The sequence below is a fragment of the Lineus longissimus genome, chromosome 4 (genome assembly GCF_910592395.1).
Source record: "Lineus longissimus chromosome 4, tnLinLong1.2, whole genome shotgun sequence".
Classification (NCBI taxonomy): domain Eukaryota; kingdom Metazoa; phylum Nemertea; class Pilidiophora; order Heteronemertea; family Lineidae; genus Lineus; species Lineus longissimus.
Window position 1 is genome coordinate 13,442,404 of NC_088311.1, and position 26,922 is coordinate 13,469,325.

The window sequence follows — 26,922 nt, forward strand, 5'->3', positions numbered from 1 at the left end:
CATGATTCGAAGGTGAAAAAGACAAACTTTTCACGGTCCATCACTTTGTGTCCTTCGGCTTGGTATATATTGGTCGGTGCAAAGCGCAGTTGTGATAGAACTAGCCAACGAATCTCTGGACTGGAAGTAGAATTCACTGGAAGTGGAAAGAAGCATATTAAATTACATATGTGAAAGGCCTAGGCGTCTCTTCACAGTTGGGACAAACCAACCTAACAAGATACTAAGTAGGCCTATAACCCCTGCTACAGACATACTATGTGTAACTGATAACGAACTACTAAAGTGTGTCATGTCATGTCAATGAAGCAAACAACAATAATTTTATTTTGCAGCTCTTAAAATAAGTGACACACACTAAGAAGGCAGCTGGTTTGGACCAAGAAATCTGTCACTAGTCATTTCAACAACCACATCGCCAGCTGATAGCTGAAAACTATAATCTAATTGGGTATTTCCATGATTTGACAGAGGAAAACCCCTTCAAAAATCAATATTTACAAATTGCAAGCTTCAACCCCCCATTACAGCAATCTCTGAACCGATGCATCCAATCAGAAGAGAGAATCATCATCACGTGACTAATTACGGATGACGTCAGCGAGAGGGCATCGACGTTCGCAAAATGGACCGGCCCAATTATTGCTTCACTGTGGACAATTTATGCACTGACTTGAATGTCACCGCGATATCACAAGTTCGCCAGCTGAATGCGCTATCAAAACAATCTTATTTTCAGAACCAACCAGTCAAGTTTGATATATATTAATTCAACAAAGTACTAACTGTGCTAATTTTTTATCCGTGGATCGAAGTTTGGGAGAATTTCGGCACTAAAAGTTCAGACGATCGTAGGTAAGCCCTCACTTGTAGATCTGGCGGGAATGCCATGGCATGTCGCGAGTGTTCCACTCTGATTGGTTCTAAAATCTAAATGATGTATGACCTGGGGATTCTGAGTTATTGATAATCTGGTGGAGTTCACCCTTCAATTCTGAGCTTATGACCTGGGGATTCCAAGTTATTGGTAATCTAGTCGAGTTCACCCTTCAACTCTGAGGGCGCTTCGTGGAAGAATGTCACATTTGCAACGTTATTTCAGCTTTTTGTGAGATGCGTCAGGCGGTCGCCATATGTTGTTTTAATCTCATTTTTTCAGGGTTTTATGAATAAAGAAGTCGGTCACAAGTCGCATCAATAAAACGTTTATTTCAGCAGCAATATAATACCTTTGTTTGTAAAACATTTACAGACATTGATGAGGGGTTTTCAGACGTCGTCATTGAGTAAAACTATTGATATGCTCCGTTAACAACGGGTTCAACCCAATTTGGTCAAAACAACTTTCGAATCGAGTCGACTTCCTTTTTAGCTCACCTCTTAGCAGAGGTGAGCTTATCCCATACCGTGGCGTCCGTCGTCGTCGTCGTCGTCGTCGTCGTCGTCGTCGTCGTCCGTCGTCGTCCGTCGTCCGTTAGCAGGGCACGTTTCGTAACTGTTAGAGCTATTGAGTTGAAACTTGGTGCACATGTACCCTTATGTAATGACACCTTGGAGACCAAGTTTCGGTCCGATTCGTTTCATGGTTTGGCCACCAGGGGGCCAAACGTTAAAAGTGAAAATATGCAATATCTCCCTTAATAGTAGTCGGAAAATTTTGAAAAAAATATGGTAGGTACTTCTAGCAAAGGTGCATCATATATCCTCCGGGTTTTTGATTTGACCTCCTTTTCAAGGTCACAGAGGTCAAATGGTGTAAATTGGCCATTAGGATGTAACGATGGCACGTTTCTAAACTGCAATGACTATTGATACCAAATTTGGTACACATTTACCCCTTAGTCAGGTGATCTCAGGGACCGAAGTTTGGTCCAATATGATTCACCACTTGACCACCAGGTGGCAAAATCCAAAAACATTAAAAATGTGATTATTCCTTAACTTCTTGCCCGATTGCCACCAATTTGATATCATGGGTACATCTAACCACCATACAGTATATGTCACACAGGTTTTTAATTTGACCTTCTTGTCAAGGTCACAGAGGTCAAATGGCGTAAATTCGCCGCCAGGCCGTAACTATGGCACGTTTCTTAAATGCAATGACTATTGATCACAAATTAAGTACACATGTACCCCTTGGTCAGGTGATCGCAGGTACCGAAGTTTGGTGCAATCTGATTTGCCGTTTGGCCTCCAGGGAGGGGGCCAAATCCTAAATTCTTCAAAATGCCATTATTTCTAGTAATGACTTGCCCGATTGGCACCAATTTTATATCATAGGTACATCTAATTCTAACAACCATTCAATGTGTCACCCGGGTCTTCTTTGATTTGACCTACTTTTCAAGGTCACATAGGTCGAATGTACTGTAAATTGGCCATTTTGGGGAAATTGTAATTGCTTGGACCTACATCAAACCTAACACTACATGACACAATACCATGCTCTTTATCCATCTTTCCTACACATGAGGTGAGCACAATGGCCCTGGCCATTTCATTGAAATATTGATGCGACGATCTCACAATCACCTCTGTAGAAATGTACAGTAACCGCATCATTACGAAGGGAGTGTCCTCTTTTCACGGCTTGTTTTTCTAGCACAAGCCCAAGCTCTTGCTGTCCATCCTTGATGATTCAGCAGTCAATATGTTTAATCATTTTACAATTTCACCCACAATTTATTTAGATATCCGACAAAAATTTTATATGCACAAGCAGACGAAACTATAATCATGTGCTAAGTCACTGTCATGTGATACCTAAAGTTGTCAAAGTGGCAGCAGAGTATCTGATCTAAAATGATATCGAAGTACGGCTCTAAAAGATGGATTACTCAACAAGTACCTCTTGTCACATAGCAGAACTAATGTGAATAAAGAAGACAATAATAAACATTGTTTTAAAGTAATCGGGTAAGGATGATAATGTAAATAAACAGCGCAATTGAAGATCTGCCTGTAGGCTTGATATTTTGACAAACTATGCGATACACACATGCACACTGTACATAGCACAATGCATGCAACAGGGGCCAATTCATCACACTCTTATTATATTCTCAATCATATCAATGAACTTCCTTGATCATTAGCACTTCCTCAGTAGTTCCTACCTTTACCTTGATCAATAATCATTAGCGCCTTATCTGTTGTTGTTAGTCTTGTATTAGGATGCCAAGTGAATTTTCAGAAGTATTCAAAGAGTATACATTTATCTATTTTACCCTATACAGGACTTTATTCTGAAAAAAAGGACACCTCATTTATAAAAATCGGTCAAGAATTGGCCGAGCGATAGCATTTTTAGTATTACCATACCCAATCAGCACTTATGGAAATGAGAGGAAAATGGCCGACATTGGCTGAAATTGGCTTTGGCCCATTTTTTGGCACCCCCATTAAAAAATGTGTGAATGGGAATGAGCTTTTTTATGCCTTTTTCTTGTCCTAAGTGGGGCTCTAAGGGCCTCTTATTTTTTTTAGGCTTGCTGGAAAAGGCAAAATTTACAAAAATGGGGGACAAAGAGGGTCCGAAGTCAATTTTCGTACTTCGTACAAATCACCGAAAATTGCATGAAAATGGTGAAAATGGTCAATTTTGAAAAATTCACCAAAAATTAACCATTAAAGATAATTACATTCAGTTTTTTGCATAAGATTACCATCCTCTCTAATTTGCTTATGGCATTAACACATTTATTGCCAACCGCAACATATTTATTAAAATAATTTTCAAGATTGTACAACTTTTTGCCTTGAGGCGAAAATGGCCGAAATTGGCTAAAATTGACCTTGGCCCATATTCTGGCACCCCCATGACAAAATATATGCAAGTTAATAAATATACTTTTTTGCCTTTCTCTTGTCCTAAATGTAGCTCTTAGGGCCTCCACATGTTTACAGGGTGCCTTGAGGGGGGGAAATGGACAAGAGGAAGGGCCAATGAGGAATCGGACTCTGAAGCTAATTTTGGCACTTCGTCAACTCACCGAAAATTGCATGAAAATGGTCAATTTTGAAAAATTTGCCAAAAATTAACCATGAAAGATAATTACATACAGTTTTTTGCATTAAATTATCCTGCATTTCTGGCATAAACACATTCATTGCTTTCCACAACAGATTTATCAAATAATTTTTAAGATATTGGAAACTATATTGGATCCTACCTGTTGGGTCATTCTATTCATCGGAGTGACGTCACTTTTTTTGACTTTTATTGAATTATCTAAAACAATGGCGGGCCCTAGTAAACGTGCACGCTTTACGCTGGACCAAGTTTGTGATTATTTTGGCGACTCGGACAGTGAACATGATTATTTTTCCGATTCATTAGGAGACGGTGAGGATGAGGAATCAGAATATTACCGGGGGGAGACGGATTTGGACGAAAAGGATGAGACAGGATGTGATGATGGAAATGCGAGTTCTGATGAATTCCCGGCTTCAAATGATGACGGTTCTGTTCATAGCGTGCATAGCTCCCGGCATAGCTCTGCACGTGGTAGTAGTAGTGATAATCATGATAGGCCTGTCACTCCCGTGGTCACACCCCCTGTCCAAAGGGGTAGAGGACGAATTCGTCAGCGTGGACAGGGCCGAGGACGAAATCATGGACATGATATTTCATCTTCTTCTGGTGATGATAGCCCTCATGGGCCAAGTAGTCCTGATAGTGATCCTGGTTTAGCACTTCCTGTTCCACGGGGCCGTGGTAGAGGTAGGGGTAGGGTAGGGTTCGTGGAGGGGGTCAGGTGCCAGTGAGGGGTCAGAGAGGAGCTCCAGCTAGAGGGCGTGCTAGAGGTCGTGGTAGAGGGCGTGGTAGGGGGTCCCAAGACAACCTGCTGCTAACCAACAAGCTGGTAATTGGGTTCCAGCTAATCGTCAACCAGTTGTGAACCCTTTTGGGGGTAATCCCGGCCCTCGTGGTGGGTAATCCCGGCCCTCATGGTGCTGCAGCAAACCTGGATGATGGTAATTCTCTGGTAGATTTTTTTGAACTCTTTTTCTCAGATGAACTCTTGCAGATAATCATTGACCAAACTAATCTCTATGCTCAGCAGTTCCTTGCTGCAATTCCAGAACTCTCCCCTAATGCCAGGGCTAGGAGATGGAAAGATGTATCAATGAAGGACCTCAAGGTTTTTTTAGGCCTGATCATCTTGACTGGGATTGTGCACAAACCAGACATGAAGTTTTTTTGGTCTACTGAGGAGATACTGTATACCCCTTTCTTCAGTTTACAAGATGTCAAGGAATAAGTTCCAGTTGATATTGAATTTCATACATTGCAATGACAATGATGCTAGGCCTCAAAATGATCAAGACAGACTATACAAAGTTCGTCCAGTGTATGACTACCTCGTCAGTAAGTTCAAGGAGTTGTATGAACCTAGTGGTGAAATTTCTATCGATGAGGGTATGTTGAAATGGAAAGGTCGCCTAGCATTCCGTGTTTACAATCCTATGAAGCCCATAAAGTATGGCATAAAAGGATACACGCTTGCTGATTCAGGAAATGCCTACTGTTGAAACATCAGAATATATGATGGTGTTGCTCAAACAATTCGGGAAACTGTCTTCGCGTTGCTTGATCGTCTGCTTGGGTTACACCGCACACTATACATGAACAATTATTATAACTCTGTGGCCCTCTCTGAGGCCCTCCTGGACAGGGATACTTACACTGTTGGAACACTCAGGAAAAAAGGGAGAACCAGTAGTAGTTCCAGATCATACCAAGGCTGAGTCACTTGCGAACGATTTCAGCAACTTCTTCTTGGAGAAGATTTCAAAAATCCGTCGCGAGCTGGACAGTTCAGGTGATGAACCTGTTACTAGTGTTCACAGTATGCCAACGGCTGGCAATCTGGGCTGTTTCAGACCGGCTACCATGGATGAGATCAAAAGACTGGTATTGTCCTTGCCGGCTAAAAGCTGCACGATTGATCCAGTGCCAACCTGGTTGTTAAAGAAATGCCTGGACGCTTTGCTGCCTGCCATCACGCATATAGTAAACAAGTCTCTTGAGTGTGGCCAGGTATCATCAAACCTAAAGTGTGCAATGGTCAAACCACTGTTGAAGAAGCCTTCCTTGGACAAGAATGTGCTCAGCAACTACCGCCCGGTTTCCAACCTGGCCTACCTTTCAAAACTCATTGAAAGGATTGTTGCGTCACGGCTAAATGAACACATGTCACGCTATAATATGCTCGATGTGAACCAGTCAGCATATCGAAAAGGACATAGCACTGAGACTGTACTTTTGAAGGTGTGCAATGATATCCTCAAGGCCATGGATGTAGGGAATGAGGGTGCTCTTGTTCTGCTCGACTTGTCATCCGCCTTTGATACTGTCGACCACCACATCCTCATCAGTAGACTGTCGAGCCGCATTGGCCTTTCCGGAAAAGCTTTGGAGTGGTTCTCCTCCTACCTCACTGGACGGGAACAGTGTGTGGTGGTCGATGGGTCAAAGTCGGCTTGGTCCCCTCTTTCCTATGGTGTGCCTCAAGGATCTGTGTTAGGGCCTATACTTTTCACTGTGTATACTCTACCCCTTGGGGATATCATGCGGTCGTGGGAAGTGCCTTTTCAACTTTATGCTGACGATAACCAGCTCATGAACTTTTTTCCTTGTGGCTCAGGAGATGAGAGAGATATTGCGATCTCGAATACAGAGCAGTGCATTTCCAGCATAGAGAAGTGGCTGGTTGTGAACAAACTTTCCTTGAATGCCCCAAAGACAGACATGCTGAACTTTGTTTCGTCGCGCAGGACTGGTTCTGTGGAAGGTATCAATGTGGGACAGCAATGGGTTGCAAAGTCAAACAGTGTTCGGGATCTCGGGGTGTGGCTGGATGAGGGCATGACAATGCAGGAGCAAATTAAGGCGATTTGCAAGAATGTAAATGCTGCCTTGTATAAGATAAGCCGAATTAAAAAATTTCTCGACACAAGTAGCATCGAGAGGCTTATCCATGCCTTTGTCATGTCACGCCTTGACTCCAATAATGGGATTCTCTACAGTCTCCCTGACAAGGCGCTGGCTCCCCTCCAGAGACTCCAGAACCGGGCAGCCAGGATCTTGACCGGGACGAGAAAGTATGACCACATCTCACCGGTTCTTAGGTCTCTTCACTGACTCCCGGTGAAGCAGCGTGTCATTTTCAAGGTCCTCCTGATGTGTTTCAAGGTGGTCCGGGGTTATGCACCTGCATACCTGAGCCTCAAACATGTTGAGAGGCAGCGTGTCACCAGGTCATCTAATGACACGTCATTGGCGTGTATGCGGATAAGGACAAGATTCGGTGACCGCTGCTTCTCATCATGTGGTCCCCGGTTGTGGAATGCCCTACCGGAGCACATCAGGGGGGCGGACGCGCTGCTTGCTTTTAAACGACTCCTAAAATCCTGGCTGTTCGAGGAAGCATTTCTTGGTGGGGAGGTAGCGCCTTGAGCAGGTTTACCTGGAGTTTGGCGCTCTATAAGACATTGTTGATTGATTGATTGATAGTTCGTGTAGCTGGAGACAGAAATAACCGGATGGCAAAGGGTGACGCCATTGCTAGGGACAACGGTCGCTGCATGGTTTTGGCTTGGCAGGATAATAGGACAGTCAGGGCAATAAGCACCAAGCATGATGCTGCTATGGGCATAGTTCAAGTCAGGAGGAGAGGTGGAGGACATAATGCTGTGAATAAGCCACTCTGCATCTCAGAGTACAATCAGTTCATGTCGGGGGTGGACAGAGTGGACCAGATGCTGTCCTATTATCCTTCAGTCCGTAAGACAGTGAAATGGACCAAGAAATTACTGTTCTACTTTATGGAGTTGTCCCTGCACAATGCTCACATTCTGTACAACATGGCTCATGCAGCAGGAAACAAACTACCATTGCTTGAGTTTCAAATGTCTGTGGTGAAAAGTTTGACCGCAAATGCTGATGTTGCTTCAGATAGCTGTGACTCCGATGAGGACAATGAACCCCCTCCAGTCCCCAGGAGGGCCCCAATAAAGGACCCAGCTGACAGGCTGATTGGTGGATTCAAAGTTCACAAACAGGACACCTTCCCACCAAGAGAAACTTGCAGGAATGTTCAAAGGAAATGTAGAGTTTGTGCTAGGAGGGGTATCAGACGCGACACTCGCATATTCTGCAAAAAGTGCCAAATTCCCCTCTGTGCAGGAGACTGTTTCAATATTTACCACTCCATAAAACAATACCATTGACCTTGGGATGTTCTAAGGACACATGAAAGACCAAGATACAAAAGATTTGATGAGTAAATCTTATTTATTCTATCTTTGACAGAATTTACAAAAACCCCTAAAAGCTGGGCACTTTAGGGTACTATCTTATAAAAGGGCCCGGGCACTGAAAGAGTTAATCATAAATATCATATTTTGATGATGTTTTTTACAAAGAGCTATTTTTTCTCATGTTTACAGGATGATGCAGTCTGTTATCTATGAGTCATTCCGGTGGTCTCCACGGGCAAAGCGGTGTTGCTGTGCATGCTGTGGAACTGCTGACACGAAACCAATCAACCAGTTAGCCATAAGACTGACAGGATCGGCAAAAAAGACGCTGTATCTTAGCTGATTTGTCCCTCACGTTTTTGTCTTGTTTTACTCTATTATACAAGTTGATTGAATAAAGAAGCATTGAAATTGAAAAGGCATCTCTGAATTTTTATTTATCATAATATTGAAAAATAAACCTTGCCTATTGAACCTGAACTCTCGAACATGCAGCTTTGACCCTTATAGTGTCATTAGGTCAATTAGAGTCCGTTATGTTTAGTTTATCTGCCAGTGTAAAGATGGCACTGCATCTGATCATTTGATACCAGGAAACCAAATTGTTTCTACATGAAAATTTCCCGCAACTTGCAACTGAAAGTCAAGCACCTTTTCAGAACAGATCAGGCAAGAGGTATGGTGATGTAAGAGACGTCATCATGTAGCCTTATGGGAGAGAATATGGCAGTGTCACAAGAACTAATCTAAACTCAAGGTAATAAAGGAGAGATTTGCACTAACCTACTTTTACGACCTTCTGCCCTACTTTTTGAATGTTATTGCTAAAGTAGCCGTGTTTGATATCGAACTAAGGATAATGAACAGTAGGTTTGTGCTGACCCATTTTCATTACCAACTGACCTACTTGGATCATAAGGCCTATTCATATTCTGTGAAGATTTACATGAAGGACCTGAATCTGTCTATTCAGTAGTTTAACACTGTATTTTCAAGCTGAACGCCCTACATGAATTTGGCCCCAATCGTCTAAGCTTGATTCCATCTAGTCTGTCCACATCTCCCTATCCACCATAAACCTACATTCTGGTACTCGCATATACTACTTGCTACATTTTCTTGTCATTCATCTCATTCCTTGCTATTCAATTCCGCCAGCCCAGCTCTTCAGGCCGGCAGGCCTCTAGTTTACTCTACTTAGCGTGGACAAAAACTGTGAGTTAGGAGGACCCGGGAGAAGGACCATTCAAGTGCCATCTCTAATGGCAAAATAGGACTAACAACTCGATCTAGAAAAATTTGGAAGGTTATATCTTTTGCTCCAAACTTAACTTTATTTTTGGCTTAACTTCAGCCTAACATTGCCGCACTTGTACACAACATATCAAGAGGAAACTAATGACATAAGCACTAGTATTTACTTTTGACTTGTCTTTTAATATTTCCGATAAAATAAAAAGGACACTAACAGAGCGTTTTCAACCTTCCGAATCAGGGCAACTCATTGAAGTCAAGAGCATGTGCATGGATATTGAGGTGGAACTACACATTGCTCATGGATGATGGGCCTCTTGGCCTATTCTCAGACAAGAAATCTTCTTGGACTAATGGTTACGCTATTGACCTGTCACCTATGTGACCCATGTTCGATTCTCATAATGGAACTTCTTAAAAATGTTCATTCTAAGTTTTTGCGATTATATTTCTTTTTATTTATCTTTAAAAAGACTTTCATTTGAAAATAACTTACAATACCATTCATCTTTCTTGCCCAGAAGTGATATTTGTAAGATTTTCCTCCCATGTATTATTAGTTTTGTCACACACACATGTAATGTATGGTGATAAAAACCCCTTAAAAAACAGATTGGTGGAATTTTGGCATGCCGACTGCGATACCCGGGCTGCAGTATAAAGCTTTTCTCTTGTGCAGCCTTCTGTCAATCAATGTTATTGGTATGAATTTACTCAAGGCTCTTAAATACAAGTATAGTTCCGTACTCCTAGTCTATAAATATACACACACATGTAGATGATAGAGGCTTTATGATTAAATAATGTCATACTATAAAGAACACTACATATTTATAATATTTATCTTACCAATTTATTACGAAGATTTTTCTAAATGAAATAGTTAGTGAGATAAAAAGTACCAATTTCTTGTCAAGAAAATTATTATCTATTATATTCTTGCTAATTTCTTACCAATTCATTTCTTACCAATAATAATCTTTGTAAGATCTTGTAAGATTTGAATCAGTAATTTATTTCTTAGCAATTTTTAGCTCAGCTGACAAAGTCAGCGGAGCTAGTCAAATAGCTATTCAATTGGTGTCCGTCCTTCCATCCATCCTGCCATCCTTCCATCCATCTAGCAATCTGTAGAAAAAGTTGGGCATTTTGTAATCATACAACCGAGGCACTTCAAATCTAGTCTTGCTTATATACACCGCAGAAAATGTTGCTTACAGAAAAAAATTTGGGCGATTCGACTCAAATTCAGCTCCCCAGGGGGCAAAATGCGTAAATGAAAAACAAATTTTTTGACGCTCTATTCCAGCAGATAAAAGCTTGAAATAAAGTTGAAAAGGTCTTCATGAAACAGAAGTTTTGATATAAAATAGATTAGTGTCGATTTATATCACCAGTTGGCGGTAGTGAGCAAACCTGTTGTTTGACCCCGGATGACCCCGCTTTAAATTTCCCGCCGAGGTTACCTGGAGAACTATCATCAAGAAAATGGCGGCAACCTTTTTATTTCTACCGGAGCGATGATTTGTAAGTCTCAAATTTTCTTATTTAAGCCTTTACGGAAATGTATTTTGGTACGAAACTTCACACATTTATCGAAAAGATCAACGAGAATGTGTTCAAATGCCCTCATAACGATGAGTTCAACGGAATTTGGTCAAAACAACCTTCGAATCGAGTCCACTTTCTTTGCGAAATTGAAGCGACAACCTCATTATTTATCGTAATTTATGCAGATCTGAGTCCAGCTAATGGGTGATGTTCTGATTTGTGTTTAAACTATTGGAAACTTCAGAAATTAGTTCTATTAATTCTACTATTCTGCAGGAGTATATTATAGCCATTAATGTTGACAGCTAAAAGCACGAAAACTTTGTTGTTGATCGTCGGGGCGGATTGATATGTGGTTGTGCGTCCAAGGCGATTAGGTCATTCAGTTAGTTTGAGAAAGATCATGATCATAAAGATGCGTGTTGTGTTATCATAACCGGAAAATAAGTTGAAGTTATTATTAGTACTACGATTCTTACATGAGTAAAAAGTAGACGTTTTAAGCAACACAATAATGTTACTCCCGTAAAAAAAACTGTCAATTCTCCTTACCACAGAAGCCAAGCCATTGCTGTTATAGTGTTAAGTTATGCAGGGGCTTAATCAATTACCTGCACTCCCTGTGGGGTGAATAACATTACCTTTTGAACAGCTGGCTGTAGGGGGATGATTGGAACAGCCGGTATACCTGCTAACCTGCTGAACCCAGGTTAATGTTATTTTCAATCCACGATTGCAGGTCACCTGTTTTGAGATTTCGCAGGAAATGAAATTGTAAACAAACGCATGTGTGCAGTTCAAATGTAAACAAAAATGTATTTTTAGCTCACCTGACAAAGTCAGCGGAGCTAGTAGAATAGCTGTTCAAATGGTGTCCGTCCTGCAATCCATCCATCCATCTAGGGACCCATCTGTGGACAAAATTGGACATTTCTGATTGGGAAGGCCTAGCCACTTTGTTGACGGTGCTAAATTAGGAGTTGCCCAAGGTGAACTCAAAACACGAAAAATCAGCGCGATCCGACCTGTATTAAGAGAATGAGGTCATTTCGCGTTTAGATTTCTTTCCCTTTTTACCTCGGTCCACAGAGCAAATATTGTTTTCAAATGTGGCTGAATATTTTTTAATATTCTTTCATTTTTTACTTTTAATGGAATTAATATAGTTTTCACCGCCAGTTGGCGCTGCAGGCACATTGACTGAATTTTGGCGATTTCAAATTTGGCGGTGGCTCAACTTTTTGCAAGCAGTGCCGCTGATTGGCCGATCGATAGAAGAGATGCCACCATTTAAAAATGGCGGTAGTCGCTGCTTCAATGAAGATGAGTGAACTTTCTCATGTTCAATCGGTTGATACTTTTTTAATTAACATGACCATGTACCTGAAATTTGTTTAGGTACTGAAAAGAGTCTATATAATTCAGATTTATCGATAGTTTTTTATAATATTGCGGAAATTTTGTGCACAAATTAGCGAAAGTTGGTGCTCGTCTCATGTCATTTTAGAGCGAGAAATTTGTTTCCGTCGATCTCTACCACTGAAAAATCACTTGCATGGCTTCCAATTTTTGTGAAAATAAGTATCTGAACTTGGTTTCAAATAGTCTAGAGAGTTACCTTTGTGGTGATACATATGGTATGTGATAAATATTTGTGGAATTTGTGAAATTCGGTTTTCAAACGTGCCGATGATGCAAGCGATCTCGCGTGAATTTTGCAAGTCCTGATATGTCGACCGGGTGTCAAAAATCACTCGCCTAAATTCAATTCAAAGATCAAAAAATAATATCTGAACTTAGTTTAAAATAGCCTCCCAATTATCATTTCGGTGATATATAATGCATGCATGTAATAATTGATTAATCTGCCTAAAACGCGCAATTAAAACGGCGAAAGATCGTGATAAACACTCTGACTCTGGTGGCGGTCGCACTGAATAACGACCGGTAGGGCCCGGCGTCTGGCGGAGAAAAAAAGGTAGTGCCCGGAGGTTGAAACATGATTTTTATGCACTTTTAACTGTATATATATGTTGTTTGGATGTATTTCTAACAGTTCTGTAACTTTGATGACCAAGCTTGCGCCCAAAGTTGGTAAAATTGATGCTTGTTTATGGACTGCGCTAGCGACCGGAGAATTCGCCGTCGGCCATTTTGGCTACGGTCCCTGAGTTGTTGTGGTTGGCAATTTTGCAACAAATTTTGCCATTTACGTTTGTTTACAATTATTTTGAAAGTCACAATATGACATCGTAGTATGAATTCCACTGCAGTTTCGTTACGCAGCAATGCTCATGTTTTTGGCAGCTGTTATAAAACGCGGATTCCGCGGAAATCCGCGGAAAAATCTAACTTGGCTACAGGGTGGCTACCTGAACCGCAGGTGAGAGTTTTTCATATTAATAGTGTGCATTGTTGTGCGCATGAAGTACTCCTGGTGACAAGGTCTTTGGGAATCCCCGTTATATGGTGCGCTGTATGCGCCGTTAATCACAAGCACCTTGTACAGTAGTTTGAAATAAACTTATACTCTAGGACGGGCCGCGAAGTAAGTTTTTGTGATTGCTAAAAATAGACTCCAATGTGCAGTCGCATATATGGTTGGTTAGGTTCGAGCTGCAAGGAGATTGTCCTAAAACATTTTCGTAGACCAGAATTCAGTTCGTCATCGACCTATATTTGAAGGAGGCATACCGTAACGTACATCAATCCGGGCATCAATCACACTTGAAAGCAGCCTCGTAATATGTTCCGTTAGGGAATCAGGAACCACGGTGGTGTCGAAGAAAACATGCAAAGTTTATCAACACCAAGAAAAAAAGAGGGAAGAGTCGATCGGAATGGCATGAATGGCGCTCCAGAGGATTAAAATATGACCGATGAAATATGCAGATAACTGGTAGTTCTTGCCTCCGATTTATGATTTATGTTGTTATTTGTATAATATAATTATCATTAAATATTATGCGCGTATTTACTGGCGGCTTTGTAATTTTTCCGCGGATTTCCGCGGAATCCGCGTTTTATAACAGCCGTGTTTTTGGTTTGCAATCCTGTACTGTCTGTACACTGCGCTGTGCATGGCTGTACTGTCGCTGTAAAAAAGACAAAAACCATAGCCTAGCCCTATAGGACAGGCTTAGAGTATAACTCAACAGGCCCTCATGATTCATTTGATGGACACCTTATTTGATAGTACCTCATCATTAAGTCCACTAGATCCTGTTCTGTCACATGTCGTAGACGATAGACAATTTTCAAAATGTAGTACACCACTCGCTCATCTTTAAGCCCAGCTCTCGGCTCACGTCATGTGGGCACGGTTGGCTGTTGAGTGTTATGGTTCAGTCTGTGAGACTAATTTAAAGAGGTTACACTTTTATTTTGAATTGGAAAACAGCCCACAGGACTGACTTTTCACTGAGTAATAAGTGTGCCCTTCGAAGGTTAAGTCTCTTTCTGGATTTGCTTCCATAGATGCCTTGTTCAGGATATCATCTAACAAATGCCTGATCAAGCACAGACTGTATCCGGTGGTGTACATTTCCCCGTCTATGTCACCCTTTTTTATTCAGTCAGTGTTAATTTCTCTTCTCTTTTTTCACAGATTAACTGTTGTTGGTTATTGCAAGAGGAGTCGTTGGCACATTTCAAGTCCAGCTAGGAAAGCACTTGCTGTTCCCACATTCAGAGTAAGGTGTGCTTACTTGTTTTACTGCTTTCCATTCCCGGAGAGCGTTATCAAACATCTGCCGCAAGGCAACATATATCTGCCGCAAGGCGCTTCAAATATCTGCCGAAAGGCATCAAATATCTGCCGCACCAATAAAGTTCATTTTGTTAACCAACTCGTTATCTTCTTTTCTTCACATACAAAAAAGACCATCCCAAACATTTGGCTGCATCCACGTCATCAATGTCCAGACAACAGTCGGTTCATTTGACCATTGTAAAGCACGAGGCCCCACCTCACAAAATACACTGTAATAATTATGTACCTTGTGTCCATGTGCATGTTATTAGTTCCACCTACGCTGCATGAAGACAAGGACTCCACTCTTTGACGTCACCACACAACTCCTTGACGTCATCACACACCTCACTACTGCAACGGCAATAGAAATGACATTAAGTCATAATAGCAGGGTGTCGTCAACTCATTATTTCAGCATGCACTGATATAGCAAGAAGGTCTTTCGCACCAGCACTTCTGCGTGCTGGACGTTACAGTTTCACGTTGCCTCATAATAACGGTACCAACACACAATTGGCCCTTGCCTTCACCTATCCATTTCAGCGGAGCGCCAGGCCCTTGGGCCTCTTGTTATTGATACACCCTGTGTAATGACCCAATACAGGGTGTGGCTCCAAATTTCTAATCTTCTTGACTCAGATGTACAGCAAATGATAAATGATGACATACATGATGTGTATGTGATGTCGTACGCGTTTATGGTACCTTCCTGGTGTCGATGCTGCTGGGTGGCTCCTCTCAGTTCTCCGAGGACTGGGAGAGGGCCACCACACCAGGTGATGCCTCATCTTGGTTTACCTCTCAGCTACTTGATCAAAGGACAACTCATGATTCCTCATCATTCTTGTTTTAATCACTTGGCGTATGGTATATGGTACACTCTCTCATACAACAAAATCCCATGTAGAACTAGTCTACACCATTGCTCAGACCCGACTCTCTCACACAACAAATCGTTGCTAGCTCGCCCCAATAATAAGTCAATATGTAATATAATATTCAATGGTGTGATCTGAACCTGTAGACCAACATATATTTTAACCCTTGTGGCAACCTGCCAACAACCCTGGGATTCCTGATACCTGTAATACGTTACATGCTAATGTGAGCTATATACTAAGCGATAGGCCTACACCGCAAACACCTAACCTTACATGTATTTACGGGAACAGAATCTGGCTCTATAGCATACTAGTGAATGTTTTAGTTTTGATGTCGCTTGATATGATCTGGCCTCAGCACTAATTCAATCACAAGGTCCGATGTCGTAAGAGGAGTCGTTGGCACATTTCAAGTCCAGGAAAGCACTTGCTGTTCCCACATTCAGAGTAAGGTGTGCTTACTCGTTTTGCTGCTTTCCATTCCCGGAGAGCGTTATAAAATATCTGCCGCAAGGCAACAAATATCTGCCGCAAGGCGCTTCAAATATCTGCCGAAAGGCATCAAATATCTGCCGCACCAATAAAGTTCATTTTGTTAACCAACTCTTTATCTTCTTTTCTTCACATACAAAAAAGACCGTCCCAAACATTTGGCTGCATCCACTTCATCAATGTCCAGACAACAGTCGGTTCATTTGACCATTGTAAAGCACCAGGCCCCACCTCACAAAATACACTGTAATAATTATGTACCTTGTGTCCATGTGCATGTTATTAGTTCCACCTACGCTGCATGAAAACAAGGACTCCACTCTTTGACGTCACCACACAACTCCTTGACGTCATCACACACCCCACTACTGCAACGGCAATAGAAATGACTTTACGTCATAATACCAGGGTGACGTCAACTCAGTACTTCAGCATGCACTGATATAGCAAGAAGGTCTTTCGCATCAGCACTTCTGCGTGCTAGACGTTATAGCTTCACGTTGCCTCATAATAACGGTACCGACACACACTTGGCCCTTGCCTTCACCTATCCATTTCAGCTGAGCGCCAGGCCCTTGGGCCTCTTGTTGGTACTTTTGGTTGCTGGACTTGGGTTTTCCCGCAGTTAGGAGCTGGGGTCAAATTGGTGGTCAATTGTTTATGGGTGCTGTTTTAGTCAGAGGTTGCCCTTGATTATGAAGGGATTTTCAAATTAAGGTGACCATGGTCTTTTTATGTGCTCACCACAGCTTTCAATACTTGATGTATATGAAGAGGCGTGCGGAACCTGACATGGCCTTACCAAGGAGCTCCTCACTGTGCTGAACTTCTAGCTTGCCTGTCGACTAAGTGCCTTTTTGGCCGAGACATTGCTACATGTAGGAGGAGCACGCATTTTAAATTTATAGTAGTGATAGTACAGTTGGTTCGAGCCATTTGGAAGCCGACATGTGAAGGCCTATCTGGGTTCTCCTTCTTCTCCGTTATAAAAAGGGGCATATTGCTGACTAAGGAACAAGGCATATTGACATTGCCTCATCATCTCTATCGGACCAATTGATATACTTTTATATGCACGCATACATCACACCATTTCAGGGTCCGAGTCTGTGGACAATTGGTTTGATTAATTTGTCTCTTCGATATTGCTCCTTTATTGCATTAGATTTTCATCGCAATTCAATCTATTCAAGATGTAGCCAATTTGAACCTGTCTGCGCCAAGGATAGATCGACTCACTAGGGATACGCAGTAGAGCACAATGTCATGACCCTTTGTATTGTAAATTCCAACCACCTGCAGGATAGGTCAATTTCTCTCAATAAAATTAATTTTGTTGACTCCTGTAATCTTTACCTTATTAAAAAAAAGACAGTGGTGTTTGTCCCAAACTGGTCATTTCTATTTATTTTGACCTCTGTTAAATCAGGATACCTCTCAATTACAGACAGCATTTTGTATCCTTGTGCTGTACAACCCAGCCCGGACATACCACAGTTGTCCATGGAGAAGTCTCATCCTCTCTGACACTTCTTTTCTGTAAAGCTACCGATACAACATACTGAACTAGGGATATATTCCGTTGCCTCCTGTAATATTTACATACCATGGCTGATTAGTTCAATCATATTTCATCCAGCTGGCAGCTCTGCATTGGAAATTTTAGTGGTATAACGTGTTCTCTTGACCTTCAAACAGTAGTATAAAGCCGATATTTACTACTTTACACCCTCAGTCCTATGTTATTAGGTCATCCAGCTGAGCGCCAGGCCCTTGGGCCTCTTGTTTTCTTATAGTTTCATATTTAGAAAAAAATTACTAAGATTCTTGTAATTTGAATCTTAGCAATATTCATCTTAGAAATTAATTGGTAATATATAACTAATTTAATTAGTAATTTAATTACAATTCAATTAGTATGATTCAGGTCCTAATACGCCTAGGTTTTGGTCTACATATTAGCTCTGCTTTTGCAGTTTGGGTGAGACAATCTCGGTGTAAAACCCTCCGTAGCATAGTCAGTATGACTGTCGCTTGGGTCAACATGATCTTAGTGATAGCCCCCTTTATTTTCCAAGCAGAAGCTCAAACAAGAATACTTATCAGCTGGTTGAGACAAGACCACCATTGATTTTTAAGCCTTTTGGCAGCTAAATTGTCAATGTTTGACCGCGTCAGATCATATACTGCGTGGGGTTGTGAATCTGAAATTTTGATATGTTATTCTGGACAGTCAGGCAGGTAAATGGTGTAATGTAAACTGGTAGTTGAACGACGGAAATTTTTGATAATCTACAAATTGGACAGACGTTTATATTTCCACTCTTTTCAGCCAACTGGCAAAAAAAACCAAAAACACGATCAAAATATATTGCCAAATTAGGAAAATTCAAAACTAATTTTTTCATCAACTGATGTCTTTATATCTGTAGACTTGCCATACTAAATATCTTTTCAATACCTCTCAAAAATATGCACTTGACAGTTAAAAACATACTTGCGTCTATTTGATAGGTCTGGATCCTCTAACCTATGAATATTCAATGGTGGTCTTGTCTCAGCTGTTTCATTGCCATGGATGCTGCCATCTTGGTTTTCTGTCTGCTTGGACAGAGGAGACCCACAGCCAGTTGCGTCCATTTTTGGTTCACCGTAGGTGAGTCTATACAATACCGCATTGTCGTCGTCGTCTGTACCCTGTTTCAAGAACAGTGGCACATTTCTTAACCACTATGACTATGCACTTGAATATTCAATGGTGGTCTTGTCTCAGCTGTTTCATTGCCATGGATGCTGCCATCTTGGTTTTCTGTCTGCTTGGATGGAGGAGACCCACAGCCAGTTGCATCCATTTTTGGTTCACCGTAGGTGAGTCTATACAATACCGCATTGTCGTCGTCGTCTGTATCCTGTTTCAAAAACAGTGGCACATTTCTTAACCACTATGGCTATGCACTTGAAACTTTGTACACAGGACCCCTCAAAGTCAGGTAACCTAAAACAAGTTTCTTTATTCCCTGCCATGTGTTCAAAATATTCTGCTATTTCAGATTGAAATCCAAAATATCAAGCAAGTATGGTCTCTTCTCCCAGCCAAGGCTAGTGGACATCATTGCTGCAGTACCACAGCAACACAAAAAGGTAATGATAACAAGCATGTTGGTCAGACTGCAACAGCCCGCACTGGTTTATTCTCTTCAGATTTTGAGTATGACATTTGATAGACACAAAGACTTATTTTCCATAGGAATGTAAGTATCTATTCTAAAGCCTTTTCCATTATACTAAGTATGTGCTTTATAGTGTAAGGCATAATTTTAATTTCAGGAGGACAGAATCAGATTTTGGTATGGTGGTTTTAGCGAACAAGAAGTCATGTATTTCCAAATCAACACTAGTGACAACCAGTCATCATACAAACTTTAGCCTGACCAGGTAGAACTTTTTGTGGATACTGGCAAAATCTGAAATGTCCCTCTGGCAGCCATATAGAAGTTTTCAATCGAATGGAACCTTCCAGTTCCACAAGTGACAACCAGAATTACCTCAAAAACTTTCAGAAAAAACTGCTTAAGCAATCATGCAAGTGAAAGGAAATTCAAGATGGTTGCATAGCACCAATGTTGCCAAGAAGGGGTAAAGGTCAGGGGTCAGGCGATTTGATTGGTGCCTGTCCTTCCAGCCGTCTGTAGACAAAGTTGGGCATTTTGTAACCGTAGGACCTAGGCACTTTAAATTTGGCTGGGTGGTAAAACTAGACGACCTAAGCTGTTTACAAAAAATTGCACGCGATTCGACTCAGTTAGTTGAAAGTTGAAGAGGTCCGCATGATATAGAAGTTTTGATATAAAATAGATTAGTTTCGATTTATATCACCAGTCGGCGGTAGTGAGCAAAATGTCGTTTGACCACGTTTTTTTCCTGATTTGAATTTCCCGCCCCAAAATAAACACACATTTATACCCCTGCTCGAATTGGCCGCCATTATTGCCGAGTGTGCTCCAACATAATGTGTAATGTATGGTGACTTTCTAACATGGAAGCCAGTGGCAGAGGATTTGGCAAGAGATCTTGTGTTGGAGAGTGTGCTTGCCTGCTGACCTGTATGATTACACGATAGAAAAATGGCGACTGTTTTATTTCGACTGCATTGATTATACTAGCATATACCCATGGAGCGGGCAAAGTTGAAATGTAATATACATTAGTTAAAAGCATAATTACCCGTGGCGAGCACATAGTCGAGGGGGGGGGGGTAATTTGGGGTAGTGCTGTCGTTTTGCATCCTGTCTTTCATCCGTTTCCGTCACTACTATATCAGGCTCGTCTCTGTCGGGTGAGTGATTTTGGCGTCTGAAGTCGTTGTGGGTCAAGATGTTGGTTTTGGGACCATACATGACCAACATGGATGTTAACGTCTGCTTCTGGAGGTTTTGTTGAGGACCATCATAGCCTTTTTATAGTGTTGTGGTATACAACAATGATGAAGTGGAGATTGTGTTTGAAAGAAATACAATTTATTAAGAATGGAATTGTACAATAAGTTGGAGGCAGTAATCAGCAGTATTGTCTCTGTGAATATATGTATACTAAAGTAAACATGACATTGACTTGATTTAGGAAGGCAAAGATATGCAAATAATCAGGGCCAGGGTTAAAGCACCTTAGTTGTGGAATAGTAAGAAGTAAGTGCGAGTTGAGAAATCAAGAGGCAGTATTGTGTCTTTTGAGGACATGTTTGTACTGTGACCAGCGACTTGAGTTCGGCAAAATCAGTTCATAGTGTCGTGCCAGAGACAGTATTGAGCAGTAATAACCTGAGTTGTTGAATTATGCAGTGTGTACTAAATCAGCAGTATCATCAGTAGTTGATTATGTACAGTTTGTGCAGTGAGAGTTATGAGATAATGAGCATATTCTGTCGTTTTGAGTTGACTTAGGAATACTTGTGCAATGTTTGTACAGTGAGTTGGTGAGGAAAATTGTAAAAGGGGACAAAACTGTCCTTTGCAGTATTCAGCTGTAAATACCTGAGTTGTTGCATACATATAGTAAGTGCTGTGTATTGTTAATAACGCCTGTGGTAATATTCAGCAATATTGTTTTGGCTTTGAATGATCTATGTACAATGACTTCGTTTCGAAAGTTGCAAAAATATGACAATTTTCTGAGGCAGTATTCAGCAGTAATGGCGGAGTTGAATATATAAAACCTGTGGTAATATTCAGCAATATTGTGTTGGTTTTGAATGATCTATGTACAATGACTTGGTTTCGAAAGTTGCAAAAATATGACAATTTTCTGAGGCAGTATTCAGCAGTAATGGCGGAGTTGAATATATACATGAAGTGCAAGCTATGGTGACATGAAGTATGTCGTAAAACACAATGAGATAGTATTGACTATTATACATGTGAATGTGGCAAGAGATTTATATTTGCAATGAGTTTTTCATCACTGTGGCAATGACTGGTAGCTCGTCGTCTGCAATTGGTGCGATTGTGATGGCTGTCATTGTTGTAGGGTAGTATCATAATATCTCCTTATAGACAACATTGTCAGTGTAGTTTGTTCGTTGGGTGGTTTTTGGGATGAGTATTCTGAGATTTTCGGGCGAGCGCACCCGACTGAGTGCAACATAGAACTGGCCATGGGTGAACATGGGTTGTGAGAGGTAAATGCCGACTTGTTGAAATGTCTGTCCCTGTGATTTGTTGGCTGTGATGCCAAATGCAAGGCGGATTGGGAATTGGCGTCGTTGCATTTGAAATAGGAAAGTGTTGTTGCTGGGTGCCATTGGTATTCTTGGGATGAATAGTCTTTTGCCGGCATGTGTTCCTGTGGCAATGACTGCTTCAATGATGTGTTGATGGAGGCCTGTTATTGTGTAGCGTGTGCCATTGCAGTGTCCGTTGAGAGGATCGAAATTGCACAGGAGCATTATACAGCAGTTCATTTTCAAGGTGAGTTTGTGTGGTGGGAGGCCAGGTGGATTCAAGCGGTTAATGAATTCCAATGGGTACTCGTGTTCGTTTTCTAGGATGGTGTCACAGCTCTTGTATTCTACTGGGGAGCCCGGAAATTTGTCAATGATGAACGTGTTGATTTCTTGCACTGCCTTATTTGTTGGAGCAATAACTGCCCTTGAAGACAACCAGTCTGCCTGTGTGAAGTGGTCAGGTAAGTCGGTGAAGACGAAGTTGCACAGGTCGGAGAGTGATGCTATGTTGTGTGTGAACTGTTCAGGGACCTTGATGGTGTGTGGCCCAATATTTGGGTACGATGTGTCAGAGCCATTGCCAATGTTTGTGAGGTATTGGGCGAAGTCTGTGGTGTCTGCCGAGATGGTGCGCATGTTGCATGTGAGTTGGAGTGTTTGAATGCTGGACCAGAGGTAAGACTTCTTCAGTGTTGCTTCTACAATCTGTGGTCTGCTGCCGTGGGGTACTACAGGCAATATTTGTCTCCAGTCTCCGGCGAAGAGTATAGTCAGGCCTCCGAAGAGATGTTGGTCTTGAAGGATGTCTTGGAGGGTGCGGTCCAGGCATTCGAAGATGTACTTGTGCCCCATGGAGACTTCATCAATGATGAGTATTTTGGCAAGTCTGAGGAGGTCAGCTGTTGCATTTTTGTTGGAGATGTTGCAGGTGGAGTGTTCATTGAGGTTGATGGGGATTTTACAGCGAGAATGGAGGGTGCGGCCATTGTTGAGGAGAGTGGCAGCAATGCCTGATAAGGCTGTTGCAAGAGCTATGTTTTGTTGTGCGCGTATGGCGGTTAGTAGGACGTTGATGAGATATGTTTTGCCTGTCCCGCCACTTGCATTAAAGCAAAATAGCTTGCTGTCGTTGTTATTGACTGAGGTCATGATTAAGTCAAACACTTGTCTCTGTTCTGGGTTGAGGGTGTTGATAAGCTGCGGAGCAGATTCTTGGAGGAGCATTGTGTCGAAGCTGGTTTCTTCTCTTATCACTCGCGTGGTGGTTGGTGTGTTGATGAGGCTGGTGTCAGAAGGCGGGAAATCGGTGGCAAGGTCTAAATTTTCTCTCTGTAGGATGCCTTGAATGTGAATGAGGACTTCATTCTCATGGTGGTTAGTGGGAGTAACTGCTTTGTCTCGGTGCATGTAATCAGTTCTTGTTTCCATTGTATCCAAAATTCGTTGGGGTCAGCGGGTCGGCAGTACATGAGAAGAGTAGTGAAGAAGTTTCTGAGTTGATTTCCGAACTGAATGGTGCTGGCTTCAGTCATGGCTCGGTGAATTTCTTTGTCGTCTGTGATTAATCCAAGATGAAGGCAGGCCTCTTGGAATGTGGCGCATTCTATTCCGTTAACAGTACGTAATTCGGCATATGACTGTGGCCCTGATCTATGGTGAAGCAGTGTTCTTAGGTGATATAGTTCTGATTGATGTGGACTGAGGGAGATAGTTGGAATGCGGCCAACAGTGTCTGTCTGGAAGTGTTGGGAGTTGGTGAGTTTTTGACCTCGTTTGCGACGCTGCCATTGTTTTTGACGGGCATTCCAGGTAAAGTGACGTGGGAAGTCTGGGTATAAGATGTCGCGTGCGGCGATGTCGTTGGTGTTTGTAGCGAAGAATGCGATGAGCTTGGTGGTGGGGGGACCTTTATCAACTGTAGCGGCTGCTTCCTCGGCTTCGAAAACGACAGTTTGCTGATCAGGTAGGTGGCATGGTAGTTTTTCAACGGGTGGGTACTTGTGGTGGATTGGGAAACTGTAGATTTTCCATAGGGCTTCGCTGGCTGAGATGTATCGCGCATTTAGGTAGTTCTCAACTTCATCTAGTACTGCAACTGGTGTCCCATCTGCTGTAAGGGAAAAGACAATTCTGTCTTGGCCTTTTGTGATATACTTGTATAAGTATTTGACCGCTTGGACTGAGTGGACGACTTCAATATTGATGTGGGCAGAATATCGAAGTGATAGTAGTGGATTGTAGGGTACAATGAAGGAGTTATCGCATATAAAGTCATTTCTGCAAACTGTCATGGCGTGGGTGAGGCCTCCCTGTTGTGGTGAGCGACGGCGGTAGGTGGGGTAGCTGTCTTCGGGCACGACTGTGTGAGCTGCAAATGGTTTTGGGAAGTTCTTGGTGCACTTCCTCTCCATGCCGGTCCCATCCATACATGGACTGTTCAGGTTAATGCTGCCACAGGGGCCATGAATGTTGTTGGAGGTGATGATCTGATAGAGTTTTGGGTTGGCATTCTTATTCGGAAGTTCTGCTGATACTACCTGGTCAATGATCTCGGGTGTTCGGGGTTTGGAGTCTTCATTCATGATGAGCAAGATATGTGTGTGTGTCAGTCCACGTTTCTGCCATTCTATGGTGATGGTGTAGGCGGAGACTTTGCCAAGCACTTGTTGCTTGGTAATGTCGTTGATCAATGAATCTAATTTGAGCTTGAATACTCTTGCAGCAAGGTCTGGTCTGTCTTGCGGTTTTTCTCCGGGGTGTAATGCATCTTGGATTTCTGGCCATTTCGGATTGGTGGTAAATGTAATGAAGTAGTCTGGCTTGCCCAGCTTGCGAACGATGGCCATGGCGTCTTGAAAAGCCTCGGAGTAGAACCTGGGGCTTCCATAAATGGTTGGTGGAAGGATGATCTTTCATCCAGGGTGGACAGTGTCGCCTGAGTGAACAGCATCAAATAGACCTGCGTATTTCTCTGCCCGGATAGATTTTTGGTTTCTGCTAACCCACTGCAATCTAGAAAGTTCTATCTTAGCCCATTGGTCGACGGCGTATTGTTGCATGAGGCGACGGCTGCGCATGATGATGTTGAAGTTGTTGTGACGAATTTGGAGGTTGAAGCTGTAGTGGTCTAAGGCAGTTAAGGTCCTATTGTCTGTTTTTTTGAGAGACAGCTGCCAACCATCAGTACCGTAGGGAAAGAGTAAGACATAGTGAAGGGGATCATATGACCTGTGAAGTGTGTTAATTCGCTTTAATGGGCCGTTTCGACAGTGGAGGATGATGTCTAGGTTTTCACCGATTTCTCCTGGGATGAGTGCTGAGACTTCTGATGTCAGTGGCAAGTTGTAGCGACCACAGTGTTCAGTGCTTGGTTTGTGGTTTTTGTCTGCATGTAGTAGGATCTGAATGTTGGCGTTGCGAGTGATTTCTATTGCGGCTTTGAATGATGTAATGTAGGAGTTGATGTCATGAAGGCAGTTTTGTAGGGTTTGAATGGTGGTTTGGTTTAAAACATTAGTCTGCTGCATGCGAGTTTGTAATTCATTATCAGAGTCATAGAAAAAAATTTGGGCGTACTTAGGTGGAGTAGAGGGCTGCGGTAGTAGGGAGCCAATGCGATGGTACATTTTGCCTTGAATTTTCACAGTTGGGCTGAAACCAGGGGCCCTTACTTCAGTGCAACCAGTAGATGCAAGAGTTAATGCATTATTGTATGTTCTGATGTTAGATAGAAATTGTTCATTCTCGAGGTAGTATGTTTGAGCCAGTTGTGGCGGAGGCGGGGGGGGGGGGGGGGGGGTAGCACATAGATTGACGTTCTGATTTCCAGAGATATGCTGCACAAAATTCACAAATGTTTGCTTGGATCAAACCGCAAGAATGAGTACTTAAAGTTTTCGGCACTTGTAATTCATCGAAGCGGCGTATGAATAATGGCAGCTTTATAAGTGTTCGTTGCAGCAGACACGTGATGTCGGATTTGACTTGGTCCTGGAGTTTCAGAGTTCGGCACAGCAATGTTTAGCACGGGTTCCACTGGTTCGGGAAATCTTCTGGCAGGCGGGAGAGATTGTGACCTGGTTCTTGATGATATTGGAGACGGTAGAGGTGATGCAGCCTGTCGAGAACGTTGTTGCTGTTTTCTAGTTGTGGTGGGGGTAGAGCGTCCAAACGATTGAGGTCTTGCTCGCTTTGGCATGGTTGAAGTTGTCACTGTAACAGAAGAGAACATGTTAAGTTAACTATATTTGTAGCAGTATATAGTTGGGAGTCGGGCATCTTGGTTGCACAGACATTGCTGTATTTTGTATCTTGCTAGTTTAATTTGGGCATAGAGATATTTTCGAAATTGTCAATTTGGGCTCATTTGTCATGGGAATTGGGAGCACAGTTAAACGTTATAAGGTGCAAAGCTGAAATATTTTTTTCCTGCTTGTTTTGCCTAATTTGGGCACAGGAGTGAAGGCACTGAAATAGGAGGGCAAAGGGCACTCACTGAAAATGTTGCCTTTATAAGAAGAACTATTGATGAAGAATTATTTCTCCTCATCGTGTAGGAGTGCCAGGGCCTCCTCAGCGGTGACCTGTTGTGGATCAGAATTGTACTTGTTGGCTGCGGCGTTGTTGTTGATGTCGTTGACGACAGGTGCTTGGTTTTCAAGGGCGTTATGTTCTGGTTTGTCTTGAGCGTCCGGAGTGTCACATGCTGTATTGTTTCCCTCCTGAGCGTTTTCTTTCTCACTCTCAGTTCCCTCTTGCTTAATGTCAAAACTGATGTCAGAGAGTAGTGCATCCGACATGTCGTTGTCGAACATGGTTTCTGAGCTGAGGGGAAGGGAGTCCTGCGATGATGTTGACGGCACAGGTTCTTGTTTCGATGGCATGGACGTTTTTTTTTGGCGTGGAGGAAGTGGTTGGTAGGGGGTGTCGAGAGGATGTTGATTTGGTAGTACTGGTCGGCTGTCGTTTTCGCTGCAGATGCCAATTGCTGAGGTGCAATTTTG

The 26,922-nt window shown here is 42.3% G+C and overlaps 1 protein-coding gene across 6 annotated transcripts in view; it reads left to right on the forward strand.

Annotated features, from left to right (window-relative positions):
* Positions 1–26,922, forward strand: part of LOC135485889 (elongator complex protein 3) — a 680,015-nt gene that overhangs the window by 32,760 nt on the left and 620,333 nt on the right. For 5 of the 6 annotated variants that reach the window (XM_064768240.1, XM_064768244.1, XM_064768246.1 and 2 more), the window contains one exon: positions 19,251–19,341. In XM_064768240.1, the coding sequence (XP_064624310.1) occupies positions 19,251–19,341 (91 nt within the window). Of the gene's footprint in view, positions 1–18,960; positions 19,069–19,250; positions 19,342–26,922 lie in introns of those variants that run through there. The other variant, XM_064768242.1, reaches the window with a different exon arrangement.